This window comes from Typopeltis vanoorti, chromosome 8, assembly GCF_054136105.1.
Source record: "Typopeltis vanoorti isolate ZY-2024b chromosome 8, IOZ_Tvanoo_1.0, whole genome shotgun sequence".
NCBI classification, from domain to species: domain Eukaryota; kingdom Metazoa; phylum Arthropoda; class Arachnida; order Uropygi; family Thelyphonidae; genus Typopeltis; species Typopeltis vanoorti.
Window position 1 is genome coordinate 19,805,985 of NC_143556.1, and position 14,192 is coordinate 19,820,176.

Genomic DNA, 14,192 nt, shown 5'->3' on the forward strand with positions numbered 1-14,192 from the left:
CTTAGCCTAATCAGTTCCTTTTAGCATAATCCCACCATTATAATATGACATTGGATACCTAATCACACCAATATGCATGACTTACCAACATTGAACTGACAGAAATTTTCGCATGGCTCTCAGTTCAATGTCATTAAATGTAAACAATTTCAGCTTATTCAAATCATTCGGGAAGTATTGCATATCAGCTGCATTCCTGATTACCTTGCCTATCTTTTTATCATCAGCAAATAGCTCTATGTTGCATGTCAAATCCTTCCCAGTGTCATTATAGAGACTGAATAACGATACACAAAGGACTGATCCTTGAGGTACACCACTGGTTATCTTAAATCTTGCAGATTAGCTCACCCATATATCTCTTTTGGTCTATCAGTTAGCCGTCCACTTATCCACACCAATATTTTATAATCGAATCTCGTATTCTTCAGTTTATGCAACAGTCTTCCATACTAGCCATTCTTTGTTTAAAGTTGCTGTAAATATAAGTGATTCAAACAATATCAAAGCCTTAGTAAAATCCAGGAGTGTCATGATACATCCATTCCACTTGTCTAATTCAATATTAACATTGTTATAGCATGTGAACAAGTTGCTGAAATATTCCAATTGTAAATCCATGCTGTTCATTGCAAAGTAGAGATTCTCTGTCAACCCATTTCAGAATTCAAGCCCTAACCAGCTTTTCCAAATTCTTCACCACCACTCCAGAGATACTGTTAGGTTGATTGTTGGATGCATCAGCCTTGGTACCACCCTTGTTCACTTTTATCATCATCATCAAATTCCTGATATGTACCCTCGAGGGGTGTATAGGATATGATAGTATTACATGAAAAACTTATATCATTACTAACTTACTATCTACAATTTTCCTCCAAATCAATCTGTTATCTGTCAAGACTTCAACATTATCAGATCTTATATTTCTATCTTCTAAAGCACTTTTTACTGTATCAATCCACCTATATCTTGGTCTTCCTCTGTTGTTTTTTTCCTACCAACCTGGCAGAGAACACTTGTTTTGCTAATCTTTCCTCTCCCATTCTGTTTAAGTGACCACACCATCTGAGATTAGCTCTGCTAATGCATCCCTAAATGCTGGCAATGCAAGTTCTTTCCTAATATCCTCATTGTTAATATGATATTGTCATTGATGCTATCTGTTCATTCCCCTAATCTTTCTTAGGACTCTCATATCTGCAGTCTCTAGTCTTTAGTTAAGTGTTTTACATCTGACCCATCTCTCAGATCCATAAGTTAAAATTGATTTGAACACTCTCCTGTATACAGCTAATTCAGTGTTTTGACTAATTTCTCTCTTATTCCATATAAATTTATTCAATTGACTTCCTACTATACCAGCTTTGATGATTCTGTGTCTATTTCCATATTTAATTTAGTTATTCAATTTAGTCAGGGAATCTTGCAGAGTTATAACAGATTTATTTAGAAGTATAACATCTGCATAGATTAAAGAGCTGAGATGAACATCTCCAATTTTGATATCAGGTTTAATACCACTTCCTTCATAATGTGATCCGTATAAATAATGAAGAACTGAGGGGATAATATACATCCTTGTCTGACGCCAGATGTATTATTAATCTATCTTCCTATGCTTCCTTTAATTCTAACTGCTGACTTACAACTCGAATAAAGACTAAGTATTGCTTGATATAATGCCCTTGACACCATATAACTGTAGCGTTTTGAATAGCTACTCTCCTGGCACCTTGTCATATGCCTTTTCCAGATCTACAAAACTTAAATACTGATCTTTGTTAAATTCCCGTGATTTCTCAACTATCTTATCGTAAAGTGAAAATTTGATCCTGACAGCCTCTATTTGGCCTGAATCCAGCTTGTTCTTCACCAAGCTTCTCTTCCATAATCCTTATCAACTGTTTCTCAAGTATACTTGCATATATCTTACCAAGAACACTCAGTAATGAAATGTCTCTGAAATTTTCACATTCAGTTTTCTTTCTCTTTTTATATATGGGTACTGTGAGAGCTCTGTTCCAATCATCTGGAATTCGTCCCTCTGTCCAGGCCTACTGAGCTATGCAGAGCAGCCACTGTAAGTCTTTTATATCTACATACTTGAGCATTTCTGGTCGAATATCATATACTCCTTCTGCCTTTCCACATTTCAGGCTTTTGATGGCTTTCTACTTCAAGTATGGATATATGTATTCCTGATTGCATGCCTAGTCAGTGTTTTTTTATTACTCTGCTGTCATCCCTCCTTGTTTCATTTAGAAATTTTTTGAAGTAATTACTCATACTCCAAGTATATCTTTTTCTCCCGTTTTCATGTCACCTTTATCATCTCTAACTCCTTTTACAGCACTCTTTCCTCCATTCCTAAGCTTCTTCAACAACCTCCAGAATATTTTGCCGCCTTCTTGATATTTATTTTCTATATTCTTGCCAAAGTCCACCCATGACTTTTGTTTAGCTAGTTTTACACAGTATTTAGCATTCTTGCATTTGTCTCTGTATACTCTAAGAGTACAAGCTGACTTATTTGCCAGGAATTTTTGATATGCTTTCTTCTTTTCCTTCACTGCCTCTTTAACTTCCTGTGTCCACCATGGAGTTCTAATTTTTCTATCCTTTCAGACAGCCTTACCACATGCCTCTCTGGCTGAATCAGTCAGTGTTTTCTTCAGGGTTTGCCACTGAATCTCCAAGGTTTGGTTCCTGTTCTCGAACTCTTTAATTTTTTCTTGAATAATGTTTGTGTACCTTATTCTACAGTTTGCATCTGAGAGCTGCTCAACTTTTATTTGCTTTTAAACTTTCTTACATGTTCTTCTTTTCAGTATAAAATTCAATTTTATCCTATTCAAGACTAAATGGTGATCACTTCCAATTTCAAATCCTGTGTACACTCTAGTGTCCTGCATCAGGGAGTAAACATCACTATCGATAATAACGTAGTCAATGGGACTTTTCTTGTTCCTTGCCTCTTCTCCCCATGTGAATTTGTGCACATTTTTATGTTGGAACATTGTGTTAGTAATAACCAGACCATGTCCTGAGCAGAAATCCAACAGGTATTTGCCATTATTATTAGCTTTGCTCTTTTCTCCAAATTTTCCAAAATATTTTTGTATGTCTGACAATCGTTTCCTACTCTGCTATTTAGATCCTCAACAAGGAACCAACTTTTCCTTTTTCATTGTGTCAGTTGCTTTCTCTAAAGCCTCAAAATATTCCTCCACTTCTACTGTAGTGGGACCATAGGCACAAATAATTCTCATTGTCCAGTTTCCCATTCTCATATTTGCCCACATCACTTTACTTGAGACTGCCTGCCATTCAAGACGTTTAGGCTCGTATTTTGTGTTGAACACTATGGCTACTCCTTTTTTCCTTGATTGTCATTGCCTGAATATAACATTTTGTATTTTTTGCTCAGAAAAATCTCACAAGATTTTGTCATTTTTTGTTTCAGTCACCCCTATTATGTCGATCTGGTACTTATCTAATTCCTCAGCTAGCTTCATTTCTTTGCCATTCAGGCTTCTTATGTTGATAGTACCGATCTTTAACTCTGGTGATGTTGAGTTGGGGTGTGTTTTCAGATTTGTTTCGGTAGCTGACTTTTCACTGTTTACCCTGGTTCCCTGGTGAAAACAATGGGGGACCTTGTTTAACTGGGTGACACCCCAGCTGACATGAAGTTCTGTCATGTTGTACCATCATTTTTTTAGTTTGGTTTAAGCCAATAAGAATACAATTTGGTGGCTAAATCCCAAATTGCCAGCCCATCCTCCTTCATTCAGTATCCAGATAGATACCTAACAGGGTGCACCACGAGAAGGTGAGGATTGGACATTAGGTTAGAAATCTTGGTCAGTTCTCTGCATTCCGTTAAAGGTGATGTGGAGGTTTTCTCTCAGTTATACAGCTTTGACCCTTAAGCACCCTGAGCAAAAACCAATGAAATAAAAAATGTAGATAAAAATGGATTGGATATATTCTAAGAATGAACAAAAGAGAAACATTTCCGGAGTGGCTTTGACATGGATCCCATTAGGGAAAAGGAAAAGAGGAAAGCCTAATTTAACTTTTCAGAGAATGGCAGAAAATGAAGAAGAAATGGCAAACTTGCAGAATTGACGAGAAACTGAACTGGTGGCTCAAGATCACTAAATGAAACAATCTGTGAAAAGCACAGTGGTAGAAAATATTCAAGAAGAATGTAATCAAGAGTACATGTCAATCCTTGAGGTAGAAAACTCCATCAAAAACATGAAATGTAGAAATACAGTGGAGTATATGCTATTCAACTAGAAATGCTCAAATGTGGAAGTTTAAAAGTTTTACAGTTGCTATAGTGCATAACTGAGAAGGAATGATCTAGGATTGAATTAAAGATGATTGGAGTAGAGCCCACATATTATCCATCTTTAAAAAAGTAAAATAAAACTCATTGAAAATTACAGAGGAATTTCACTCTCACTGTTCCTGATAAAATTTATTTAAGTATATTTCAGAAAAGGCTAAGAAAAATTGTGGAAGGATAACTTGGAAAAGAACAAGTTGAGTTTAGGCAAACAGAAATTGTCACGAATCGGGTAGTGGAGAAATCATGGAAATATAACAAGGATCAGTATTTAATTACTACGATAAAGAACCAAGAGACTATTTTTCCGCCGTCGTTATTATCCCTTTAACTTGATCAGTATTTAAATTTTGTAGATCTGGAAAGTACATTAAAAAAAGGTATAGTATACCAAGAGAAAAACTAGAAAATCTGTTCAAAACACTATAGGTATATGAAATAAATGGGACATTATATCAAGCAATATTGTAGTCCATATTTGAGTTGTAAGTCAGCTGTTAGAATTGATGACTGTACAGGAAGATGGTTTGATGTTAAAGCAGGTGTGAGACAGGAGTGCAGTTATCCACTGTTATTCATCATCTATATGGATCACATTATGAAGAAAGTGGCATTGAACTTGATATCTAAATTGGAGATAGCGTGACTAAATTGAATAAATACTGTAATAAATTTGTTATGAAAATCAGCAATAAAAACACAGACCAAAAAATAGACAGTAACATTGAAAACATTAACTGCATCCTTAATAAAGAACCTGTAGAACAAGTAAAGCATTACAGCTATTAGGCACAATTTTTAGTGAAGATGGCAAATTAAATATGGAAATAACAACAGAATTGGCATTGCTGGTCTGGTAGGAACTCAACTGAATAAATTTTTATGGAATAAGAAAAAAATTACCGTATTTGGCGGCATATAAGACACATTTTCTTCCTTTGGAAATAGGTCTGAAAAACAGGGTGAATCTTATACACCGATACTCACAGAACAGAAGATGTTAAAAATCAACTCGAGGAATTGAAAACTCAGTTAGCTGTAATTCCAGGAGGTCTAACTAGTCAGCTTCAACCTTTAGATGTCTGTATTAGTAAATTTAAGGGATTTATAAAGGACAATTGGAACATCTGGATGCAGTCTTCGGATTTTGAGGTTATACAACCAGGAAGAAGGAAGAGGCCTAGCATTTCACAAGTTTGTGAGTGGGTCAAAACTTCATGGGATGCTGTGAAAACTGAGACAGTGGTTAAATCATTTAAGAAGTGTGGCATTAGTAGTGCACTGGATGGTACAGAGGACAATTTGTTGTGTGAGGACTCAGATTCTAATTTAGAAGAGGTTTCAAGTGTCTCTTCATTTAGCTCTGGAGATGAATTTCTGGGTTTTGACAAAAAAGATTAAAAGGTGGGTACTCTTTTCAGTTAAATTAGGTATTTGTTGGAAGTAGACCTACTTATTACTTTATATTTGAAATACTGTAAATTCATTATAATATTCAATGATAAAGTTTTTTTCCTAAAAAATGTGTACAAAAAAGGGGGTGCGTCTTATAGGCCTAGACTAGCTACATATAACGCAGTGTTCAGACTGGGTTTAGCTTATGTACCTGAGAGGTGGATTAGAAATAAAACACTTCATTAAAGACTGAAGAATACATATGAGAGTTCTCATGAAGATGAGGATGGTAAACAGGTGGCCCAGCAGTGGTATCATATTAAAAATGAGGATATTGGGAAAGAATGCGACATTGTTCTTTCAGACAGAGCTGATCTCAGATTTAGTCAGTTAAATAGAATGGCAAAGAAAAAGGTTAGCAAGATAAGTGTGTTTTTGATAGAATGGAAGGAAAAGGACTCAGAGGAAGACCAAGATCATGTAGATGGGTTAATACACTAAGAAGTGCCTTCAAAGACCAAAACATAAGATCTGACAATATTGGATTCTTGACAAGAAAGCATATTAATTTGAAGGAAAATTGTCAGTAGTAAATTAGTAATGATGTTAACCTTTTTCATCTAGTATTTATTCTGATATCCTATACACCTTTTGAGGGTACATATCAGGAATTTGATTACTATTACTAATAGTCTATAGATTTATAAACTTTCATGGCCAGAATTCATATAAAAAGAAATAAAGGGGAAAAAAAGTCATTCTGCAATAAACAACTTTAATATTCTAATGAATACTATAGTTATCTAATTGCTCATTTTAGTATTTTTCTAACAAATATAGGCAGTTCTCACTTTACAAGTTCACAGGTTTACAAGTTCTTTTTTTTTTTTTTTTTTTTTTTTTTTTTTTTTTTTTTTTTTGAAGTGTCAAGAAATAGAAAATGTGTAATTTAATTGAAATAAATAAATGCTAAACACTCATAAATACAGCATTTCAAACCACACACACATACCTCTATGATACAGTATTACTGCATGTGTTTGGCCAGGCAGACAAGAACCTCACTGACTCATACATAAAAGTTACCATACTGCTGTTTTATATAAAGAGTGGTTGTATTGCTCTTCATTTTTTTTTTAAATCCTCCTTATTAATATTGTACAATATGCCAAAAGAAAGTAATACTGCAGAGAGTGACGTCAATAAAAAGAAACAGGAAGAGGAATATCATTCATTGGAAACAAAATGAGATCATAAGCAAACATGCTACTGGAAATGACTGTTAAAGATCTTTATATGGAATATTATCTAAGCACTTCAACTGTGTGTGCTATTGTACACATTTAAACTATTGTTGCGTTTAACTATTTAAATGTTACTTTATTTATGTAAACTATTAACAGTGTTTTATAGTTTAAACTAGTGTTTTGTTGACCTTTATCTAGCATTACTGTGATCATATTTCATTTAAGAACATGACCCACTCCTGTTTTTAACGTTGCACGTATGGGAAATAAATTCCTGCTTTAGCCTCCCAAACGGCTAGGACATCTATAGATGTCCAACTAAATCTGGATATGTTTCAGCCCACCTGTTTAAAGAACCTGGATAAGAAGTGCAATTTGACTGTCATGTCCATTAGAAAGTGTGATAAACCCTCACACTGAAGAGAACAGTTAATCAGATTATCTCGCGTTCGTAGCTGCATCTCAGTTGCCTATAACAAGAAACGCACTTCCTTGTTCCATGCTGGTCGACTGGATTTTAGTTATATAGGATAGACTAAAAATAGAGAAATTATTTATACTTTTGTTTTCTCTTTTTATTGTACAATACAATTTTAATGTCTGGACAAAATAAAGATCTTGTATAATTTGTTCACTTAAAAATATTTAAGTGAACAAAGCCTTACCTTGGAGAACCAATTTAATTTTTTATTTTTTTGCGCTAATTTTTTTCTAATCGCTTACTAGACAAAAGATTTTTCTTTGTTCTCGAAGAAATTAATTCACGATAATTATTTGAAATATTCTTTTAAAAAAAGAAAAGAAAACCGGCTGCCGACGTTCCAGTTTATATTATTTTTATTTTTGTACAAAACCTTCGAAATCGAATAATACTTCACAGATTTCCTTTAGGACACACTTGAGCAACCTTGCTTTATAGAGAATAACATGAAATTCTTTAATCATATTAATTTTTTCTTCATGTTGTATAGTGATCTACTGTTCTTTGTACTTTCACTTTCTTGGTTTCCTTGTATAATTGGTCATTACAAAATGAAATTAACAGTTATGATTTAAATTTATATTTTCTGCATAATTCAGATATTTTATTCTCCAATTTTTAAAGTAAGCGATACATTTGCTTATTTTTATCATTCAAAATATGTATATCAAAATTTCATTTCCTTTCACAATAGAATTGAACTTTATTTTGTCTCTGATAGTTTAACCCCCTCCCCCCCTGTGGCATTACTATCACACACCCGAAAACTGTTATGAAACATAGGTACAGTTTTTATTTAATTTGTTATTTTTCTCTAGTAATTGTTCCACATAACTTTAATTTTTTGATACTGAAACTATGTGGTGATTATTATAAATTAGCAAATTATAAATCAGACAATATACATATTATTTATGTATATTGTCTGATATTGAGAGACCCTTTACTGGGGAAAGGTTACTGCATTACAATGGATAATTACTATATGTGTCCTGAACTTGCTGATTTGCTTTTACAGCATTGTACAGATAGTTATGGTACTGTAAATGCAAAAAGGCGAGATATGCCTCCAGATCTGGCTTCAGGAAAGCTATCGAAGGGGGAAATCCGAGCTTATCAGTGAGGGAAAGTCTTTGCACTACGTTGGAAAGACAAAAAAAGATGTTTTTCTGCTGTCTTCCCTGCACAATCCATCAACGGAATCCATGGAGAAGCATGGTTTGAAGAAAGAAAACCCATTGCTGTGTGTGCATAGAACGACACTATGGGTGGAGTCGACAGGTGCGATCAGCAGCTATCATTCTACTCTGTAATGAGGAAACAGCATAAAAAATATTACAAAAAAGTGTTTGGACATGTATTAGATTTTGTTATTTGGAACAGTTTCCTTCTGCACAAGAAAAAATGTTTGTCTACCATAACATATCTAGAATACAGAATAGAAATTGCAAAAGCATTGCTGCATGCACATGCGCCTTCTTCAGCAAGCAGAAAAACAGGAAATCCTGCCAGACATCTGAGGTTGAACGCTGCTAACTCCAACCATTTTCCCGAAAATCTACCACCAACAGCTAATAAAAAAAAACCTGCACACAAATATTACGTATGTAATAAAAAAAATGTCAGAAAGGAAACAAAAATCTGGTGCCCTGAGTGTAAAACTGCTTTGTGTGTTTACCCTTGCTTCAAGGTGTTCCACACTGTTCAAGAATTTTAAATTCTGAACAGTATGAAATAAAAAATGTTTGTTTTCAAGGCCATCAAAACAGTCCTTTTCAGGACTACAAATATTGATAGAGGGATACCTGGATGAACTGTTTCCTTTTCATCTTGAAGGCGAATTTTTAAGTTCTTTTTATGACACAGAATGATATTTTCGAAGGAATAAAATATAAGAGGAACTGGAAAGAGTATTCCAGGTAAAGTATTTCACCAAAACAATAAAAAATAATGAAATAAAATCTACCCTATATACATATAAAATGATAGGCCTTTTTATGTCATATTTTTCGAAACGTTTTGAAGCTCAGGGGCTACCCTGAGTGTCGAGTCTTCAAAATTTGATCATCAGAATTCAGGGGCAGAACCCCCTTTCGAGTTATCACAGTTGAAGGAGAACTGGCTTACCAGACCGGAACATGGGGGGGGGGGGGGGGGGCATAGCCCCCCCTAGTTAATAAATGAAATATATAAATAATAACGGGAACATTTTCACCTTGCCAACACTCAACATTAATGTGATATGGGTTCCAAATTTCTTGTTTCGGAGATATATATTACAAAGTTTTGTAATAAAAAGTTCTGCTACAATGAAGTTTGACATAGTCAGCAATATTATTACTACCTTATTTCTGTTTCTCGTGTGGGAGAAAAATGGTAAAATGTCACTCTTATAATTATATGAGATGTTATAATGGCAAAAATAGTAAGAAAAAAGTCATTTGCACTTTCTCTTCAAAACACAAAGAAAGAACATTGTAAATTCAGCCAGTGGAAAAGAAAATCTGTTATCTGATTTTTTTTTTCTTGTAGTACAAAGAAGAAATCACTGCATATAACATGGAGTCTGCATGAGGGAAAAAATCTGGAAATTGGTTACATTATAACGAATAGAGAAATCATGTCAGAAAAATTATTCACGTAACATTCTAATCTCAGCAGACATAACATTTTCTTCTAGATTACATATCTAAAGTAACTGAACCTTTGCTACTGTTTTACACTAAAATGAATGGGTATGTTCCCCAAGTGATTTACGTTTGTAACAGCTGTCTTGCGAACAATTTATGAAATAAATTATCTGAAATATCCACAGATTGATCAGGTCTATACCCCCCCCCCCCCCCAAAAAAAAGAAGATTATGAAACGCATATGCACCTTTTCTTTGAAAATAATTCAAATCCTCTTTTTCAAGATAATTGTATGATTTAATTTCTAATTTTTCGATAATAAAAGTGAAACTGATCATTATAAATTAAGCAATTATTTTGGCATAAATAATGTATAAGCATGTAAACGAAATGTCAGTATTTCTGTTAGGATATAGGTAATCAACAATCGAAAAGGAAACGACATTCTTGACATATTTTGCGCTACAGCTTGAGGCACTTTAGTGTGACTTTAGTGTTCTCCCCTTTCTTCTCAATAGCACTGAGAGTAATAAGCCTTCAACTTTTCCTCCAGCTAAGAGGATATTACCAAGTATTTATAAGACGTTGATTATTTCAGAAATAGCTTCCAGCAGCAGAAGTAATATTTAGATTTTTTTAAAGAAAAACAAACAAAAATAATACTACTGAACTTTCTTTTGTGTGGTATGCATATAAACAATTTTGCATGGTGAAAATATAGCATATTATTTCTAAAATTTCACATAATTTCAGCGGACAGTAGAACAGCTGGTTTTAGATTGCAAGTAAATAGAACAGAATTAGAAGCTTCACAGTACAATCTGATTGCCGTATATCTTTTGTCAAAATGGTAAAATGAAGTAATTGATTTTGAATACTGTCTAGCAAAGCTTTCAAACCTGTATAGAAATTTAGAGTAGTTATGCAATTGAGTTCCAGGAGAGAATAAGGAGGTGGGGGGGGGGGGGAAGCATTAGAAAATCTTCAAAATGAGCAAAAATTTTGAATCATTCCGTATATGATATTTTTCACATATTTTCAACATATCTACGAGGATATGCATTAGATATTATCGTAATATGCATAATACAAATAAATAAATAAATAAAAGACCAAGGCGAGGAATCACTGCTAAAATATCATTGGATATAAATTTTTGATACCAAAAAGACACAATCGGAAACCGAGTAATGCAATTTAGCATTTTAACATTTTTTTTTTATTTTGTCTTTATGGATAACAAAAAATCGTTTCTAAAACTGAAATGTGATGATCCATATAATGCTATTTGGCTAGAAACGAAAGCAAAAGGACATATTTATTTCAATAAATATTATTTAAAAATATAAATATTTGACATAATATTTTCAAAGCAAAAATTTGAAAATTCTGAAATTCGAAAAAAAATTATTCAATTATTATATGTAAAGTGAAAGAACAATCAGTGCAACTCTTCCGGTGCACTGATTTGTAGAATAAAATACACCAAATTTACTATCACTAAATAGATTAATTGCAAAAGCTGATCAGTGGTCATTTCAGGATTGATTTTTTTCGCATATGTGAAATTCGTTTCAATTTTTGGGAAGAGACACAATAAATCATTTTAGAGGCAAGAAAGGTCAAATAACTTAGGACAGTAAATGAAATTCTAAGCAACACAATAGACGTAAAGACAGGGGGACACAAAGGTCACTCAGCAACAGTTAATCCACTAATGGCTATAGAATAGCCGTAACGAGATTAATGGTGGAGGAAGGTAATGGCATGATAAAAGGTAGAATGCCGACGAAGTTTTGATCCATGAAAAAAGCTAGGGAAAGCTGACTATATCATCCACACGAGCCGGTTGGGAGGTTAATAGTTTTCACTTGACAAGCATACACTAGGAATGAAGTAACTCATAAAGTTGAGAACTATCTGTACTAAAATAATATTTAAGTAATATTAAAAACTGACATCTTATAAATTTTATTTTTGTTTTGTTTTATTTTACTTGTTAGGAGAAATGTATATACAACAGACTTCTTATATTTCCTTTTTTTTTTCAGAAAAGCTGCTCAATTGAAGCTTGGGAAGAAATGATTATGGTTTGTATTAAGTATTTTTGATAATTTAAATGAAACTCAGGGATGCCATTTATGTTAAAGAGAAGACAAGCCATTTCAGAATCAGAGGGGTCTGTACTGGAAACATTACTTTTAAATTGTCATGATTATAAATACATTTGTAACAATTAAAAAAATATAAATCTCTAGCACTGCACTAGACATAAACATTATATTTAATAGTATCATTAAAAATATTAATATTTGGAACAATATAAATTGTGCCAAATGTTAACAAAAAAATTCTTCTCTTTAATAATTAATTCATCTTGCTGAAACAAGGTATTCTTTAAACTGTTCATGCTAAATTTTAAATTGGCTATTTTCTATGTTTGCTTTTTCTTGACAAATTTGAAGTTCAATATTAACAAATCCCAGGAATGGACTTTTATGAGAGTGGGTGTATATTTATATGATCTTTTTTTTTTTTTTTTTTTTTTTTCCCTCATGGCTAATTTATCATATGTTTGTACCTTTGACAGTTATTTATGAAGTAGCAATAACACTGAAATAAAAATTTATTGCTAAACCTTTAGAATTCATAATCAGCTTGGAAATATTATTATTATTTAAATAATAGTTTAAATTATACACATTTAAACTGATACCCCCAGGGATTCCAAAAACTCATCAAGGGAGGGCATCTACTTGACAACTCTGTCTCCACCAACTACAATGAACTGCCATCATCTACTGCCCACCACCACTACCATTTTCAAAGACAATCGCAAACATCCATGCCCATGGCAGGATTCGAACCTGCAGCCTTTTAGCTGGAGAGTGGATACACCGCTCAGCCAACCAGGCCAGCAATATATGTCACATAAAAATCCAGAGTACAGGATTTCCAACATATGGATCCAGCTACTTCTGTTTCTATGTCAGTTTAATACCTATTGATTCTAATGGAATGTAAGACCTAGGTCACTACTTATAATGTGGTATGTGAATCATATTATTCTGTTGTCATACTTAAATTAAAATATTTTGTTTTTCTTTGTTTTGATTTCTTATAACTTGTCATTGCACACACTGATTACCTTGGCTGAAAATTTTGCAAGAAATGTAAAATAACTTCATGAATTATTCATAAATTCACTATAAGGATGGAATTCATTGTATAGGAAATTTTCTAGATACTTTCACTGTAATCTTTCAGTGAGAATTTTTCCAATACATCATAGTATACTGCAAAATAAGTACATTTTACAAAATGAAATAGATGAAAGACACTGCACAGGAATTATTATGTATAGCCTACATGTTTCATAATTTCAATATTGATTACAGGTTTCACCCTAAGTAAAACATAAGCTAAAGCTGCATAATTTTGATGAAAATGAGTTTATCATAATCAGTTTCTTGATATGTACCCAAAAGAGTTAAGGCTACTATGACAGCACTACATGATTAAGTTGACATTATTATTAATATTCTATTCACAATTTTCCTTCGAATTAGTCTATACTTGAGAGCACTCCAATATTGCCACATATAATATTTTGTGCTTCTGAGGCATTTATGATTGAATCCACCTAGACCTTGGTCTTCCTCTGAGTCTCTTTCCTGCCATCTTGGCATCAAACACCTGTTTCGTTAACCTTTCCTTGCCCATTCTTTAAGTGGCCATAAAACTTTGTTAGCTATACTTGCACGTTCTTGAAAGTTACTTTCTAATATCTTCATTTTTAATGATTTATTCACTCCTCTACTTTTTCTCAGAACCCTCATACCTGTGGTCTCTAGTTTTGAACAAGGGCTTTATTTCTAACCCAACTCTGAAATCCATAACTTAAAATTGATTTGAACACCATCTTGTATACTGCTAGGTTAGTGTTTGGAATAATTTCTTTCTTATTCTATATAAATTTATTCATCTGACTTACCAGCTTTACCAAGTCTGTTTCCATATTTAATTTGCTCTTCACTAAATACTGTGCCTAAATAGCTGAAATATTTGACTTGTTCTA

General features: G+C 33.2%; 1 protein-coding gene across 4 annotated transcripts in view; it reads left to right on the forward strand.

Annotated features, from left to right (window-relative positions):
• LOC150103802 (exonuclease mut-7 homolog) overlaps positions 1-14,192 on the forward strand; it is a 313,402-nt gene that overhangs the window by 170,204 nt on the left and 129,006 nt on the right. For all 4 annotated transcript variants that reach the window (XM_090396540.1, XM_090396541.1, XM_090396543.1 and 1 more), the window contains one exon: positions 12,166-12,204. In XM_090396540.1, the coding sequence (XP_090252666.1) occupies positions 12,166-12,204 (39 nt within the window). The remainder of the gene's footprint in view (positions 1-12,165; positions 12,205-14,192) is intronic.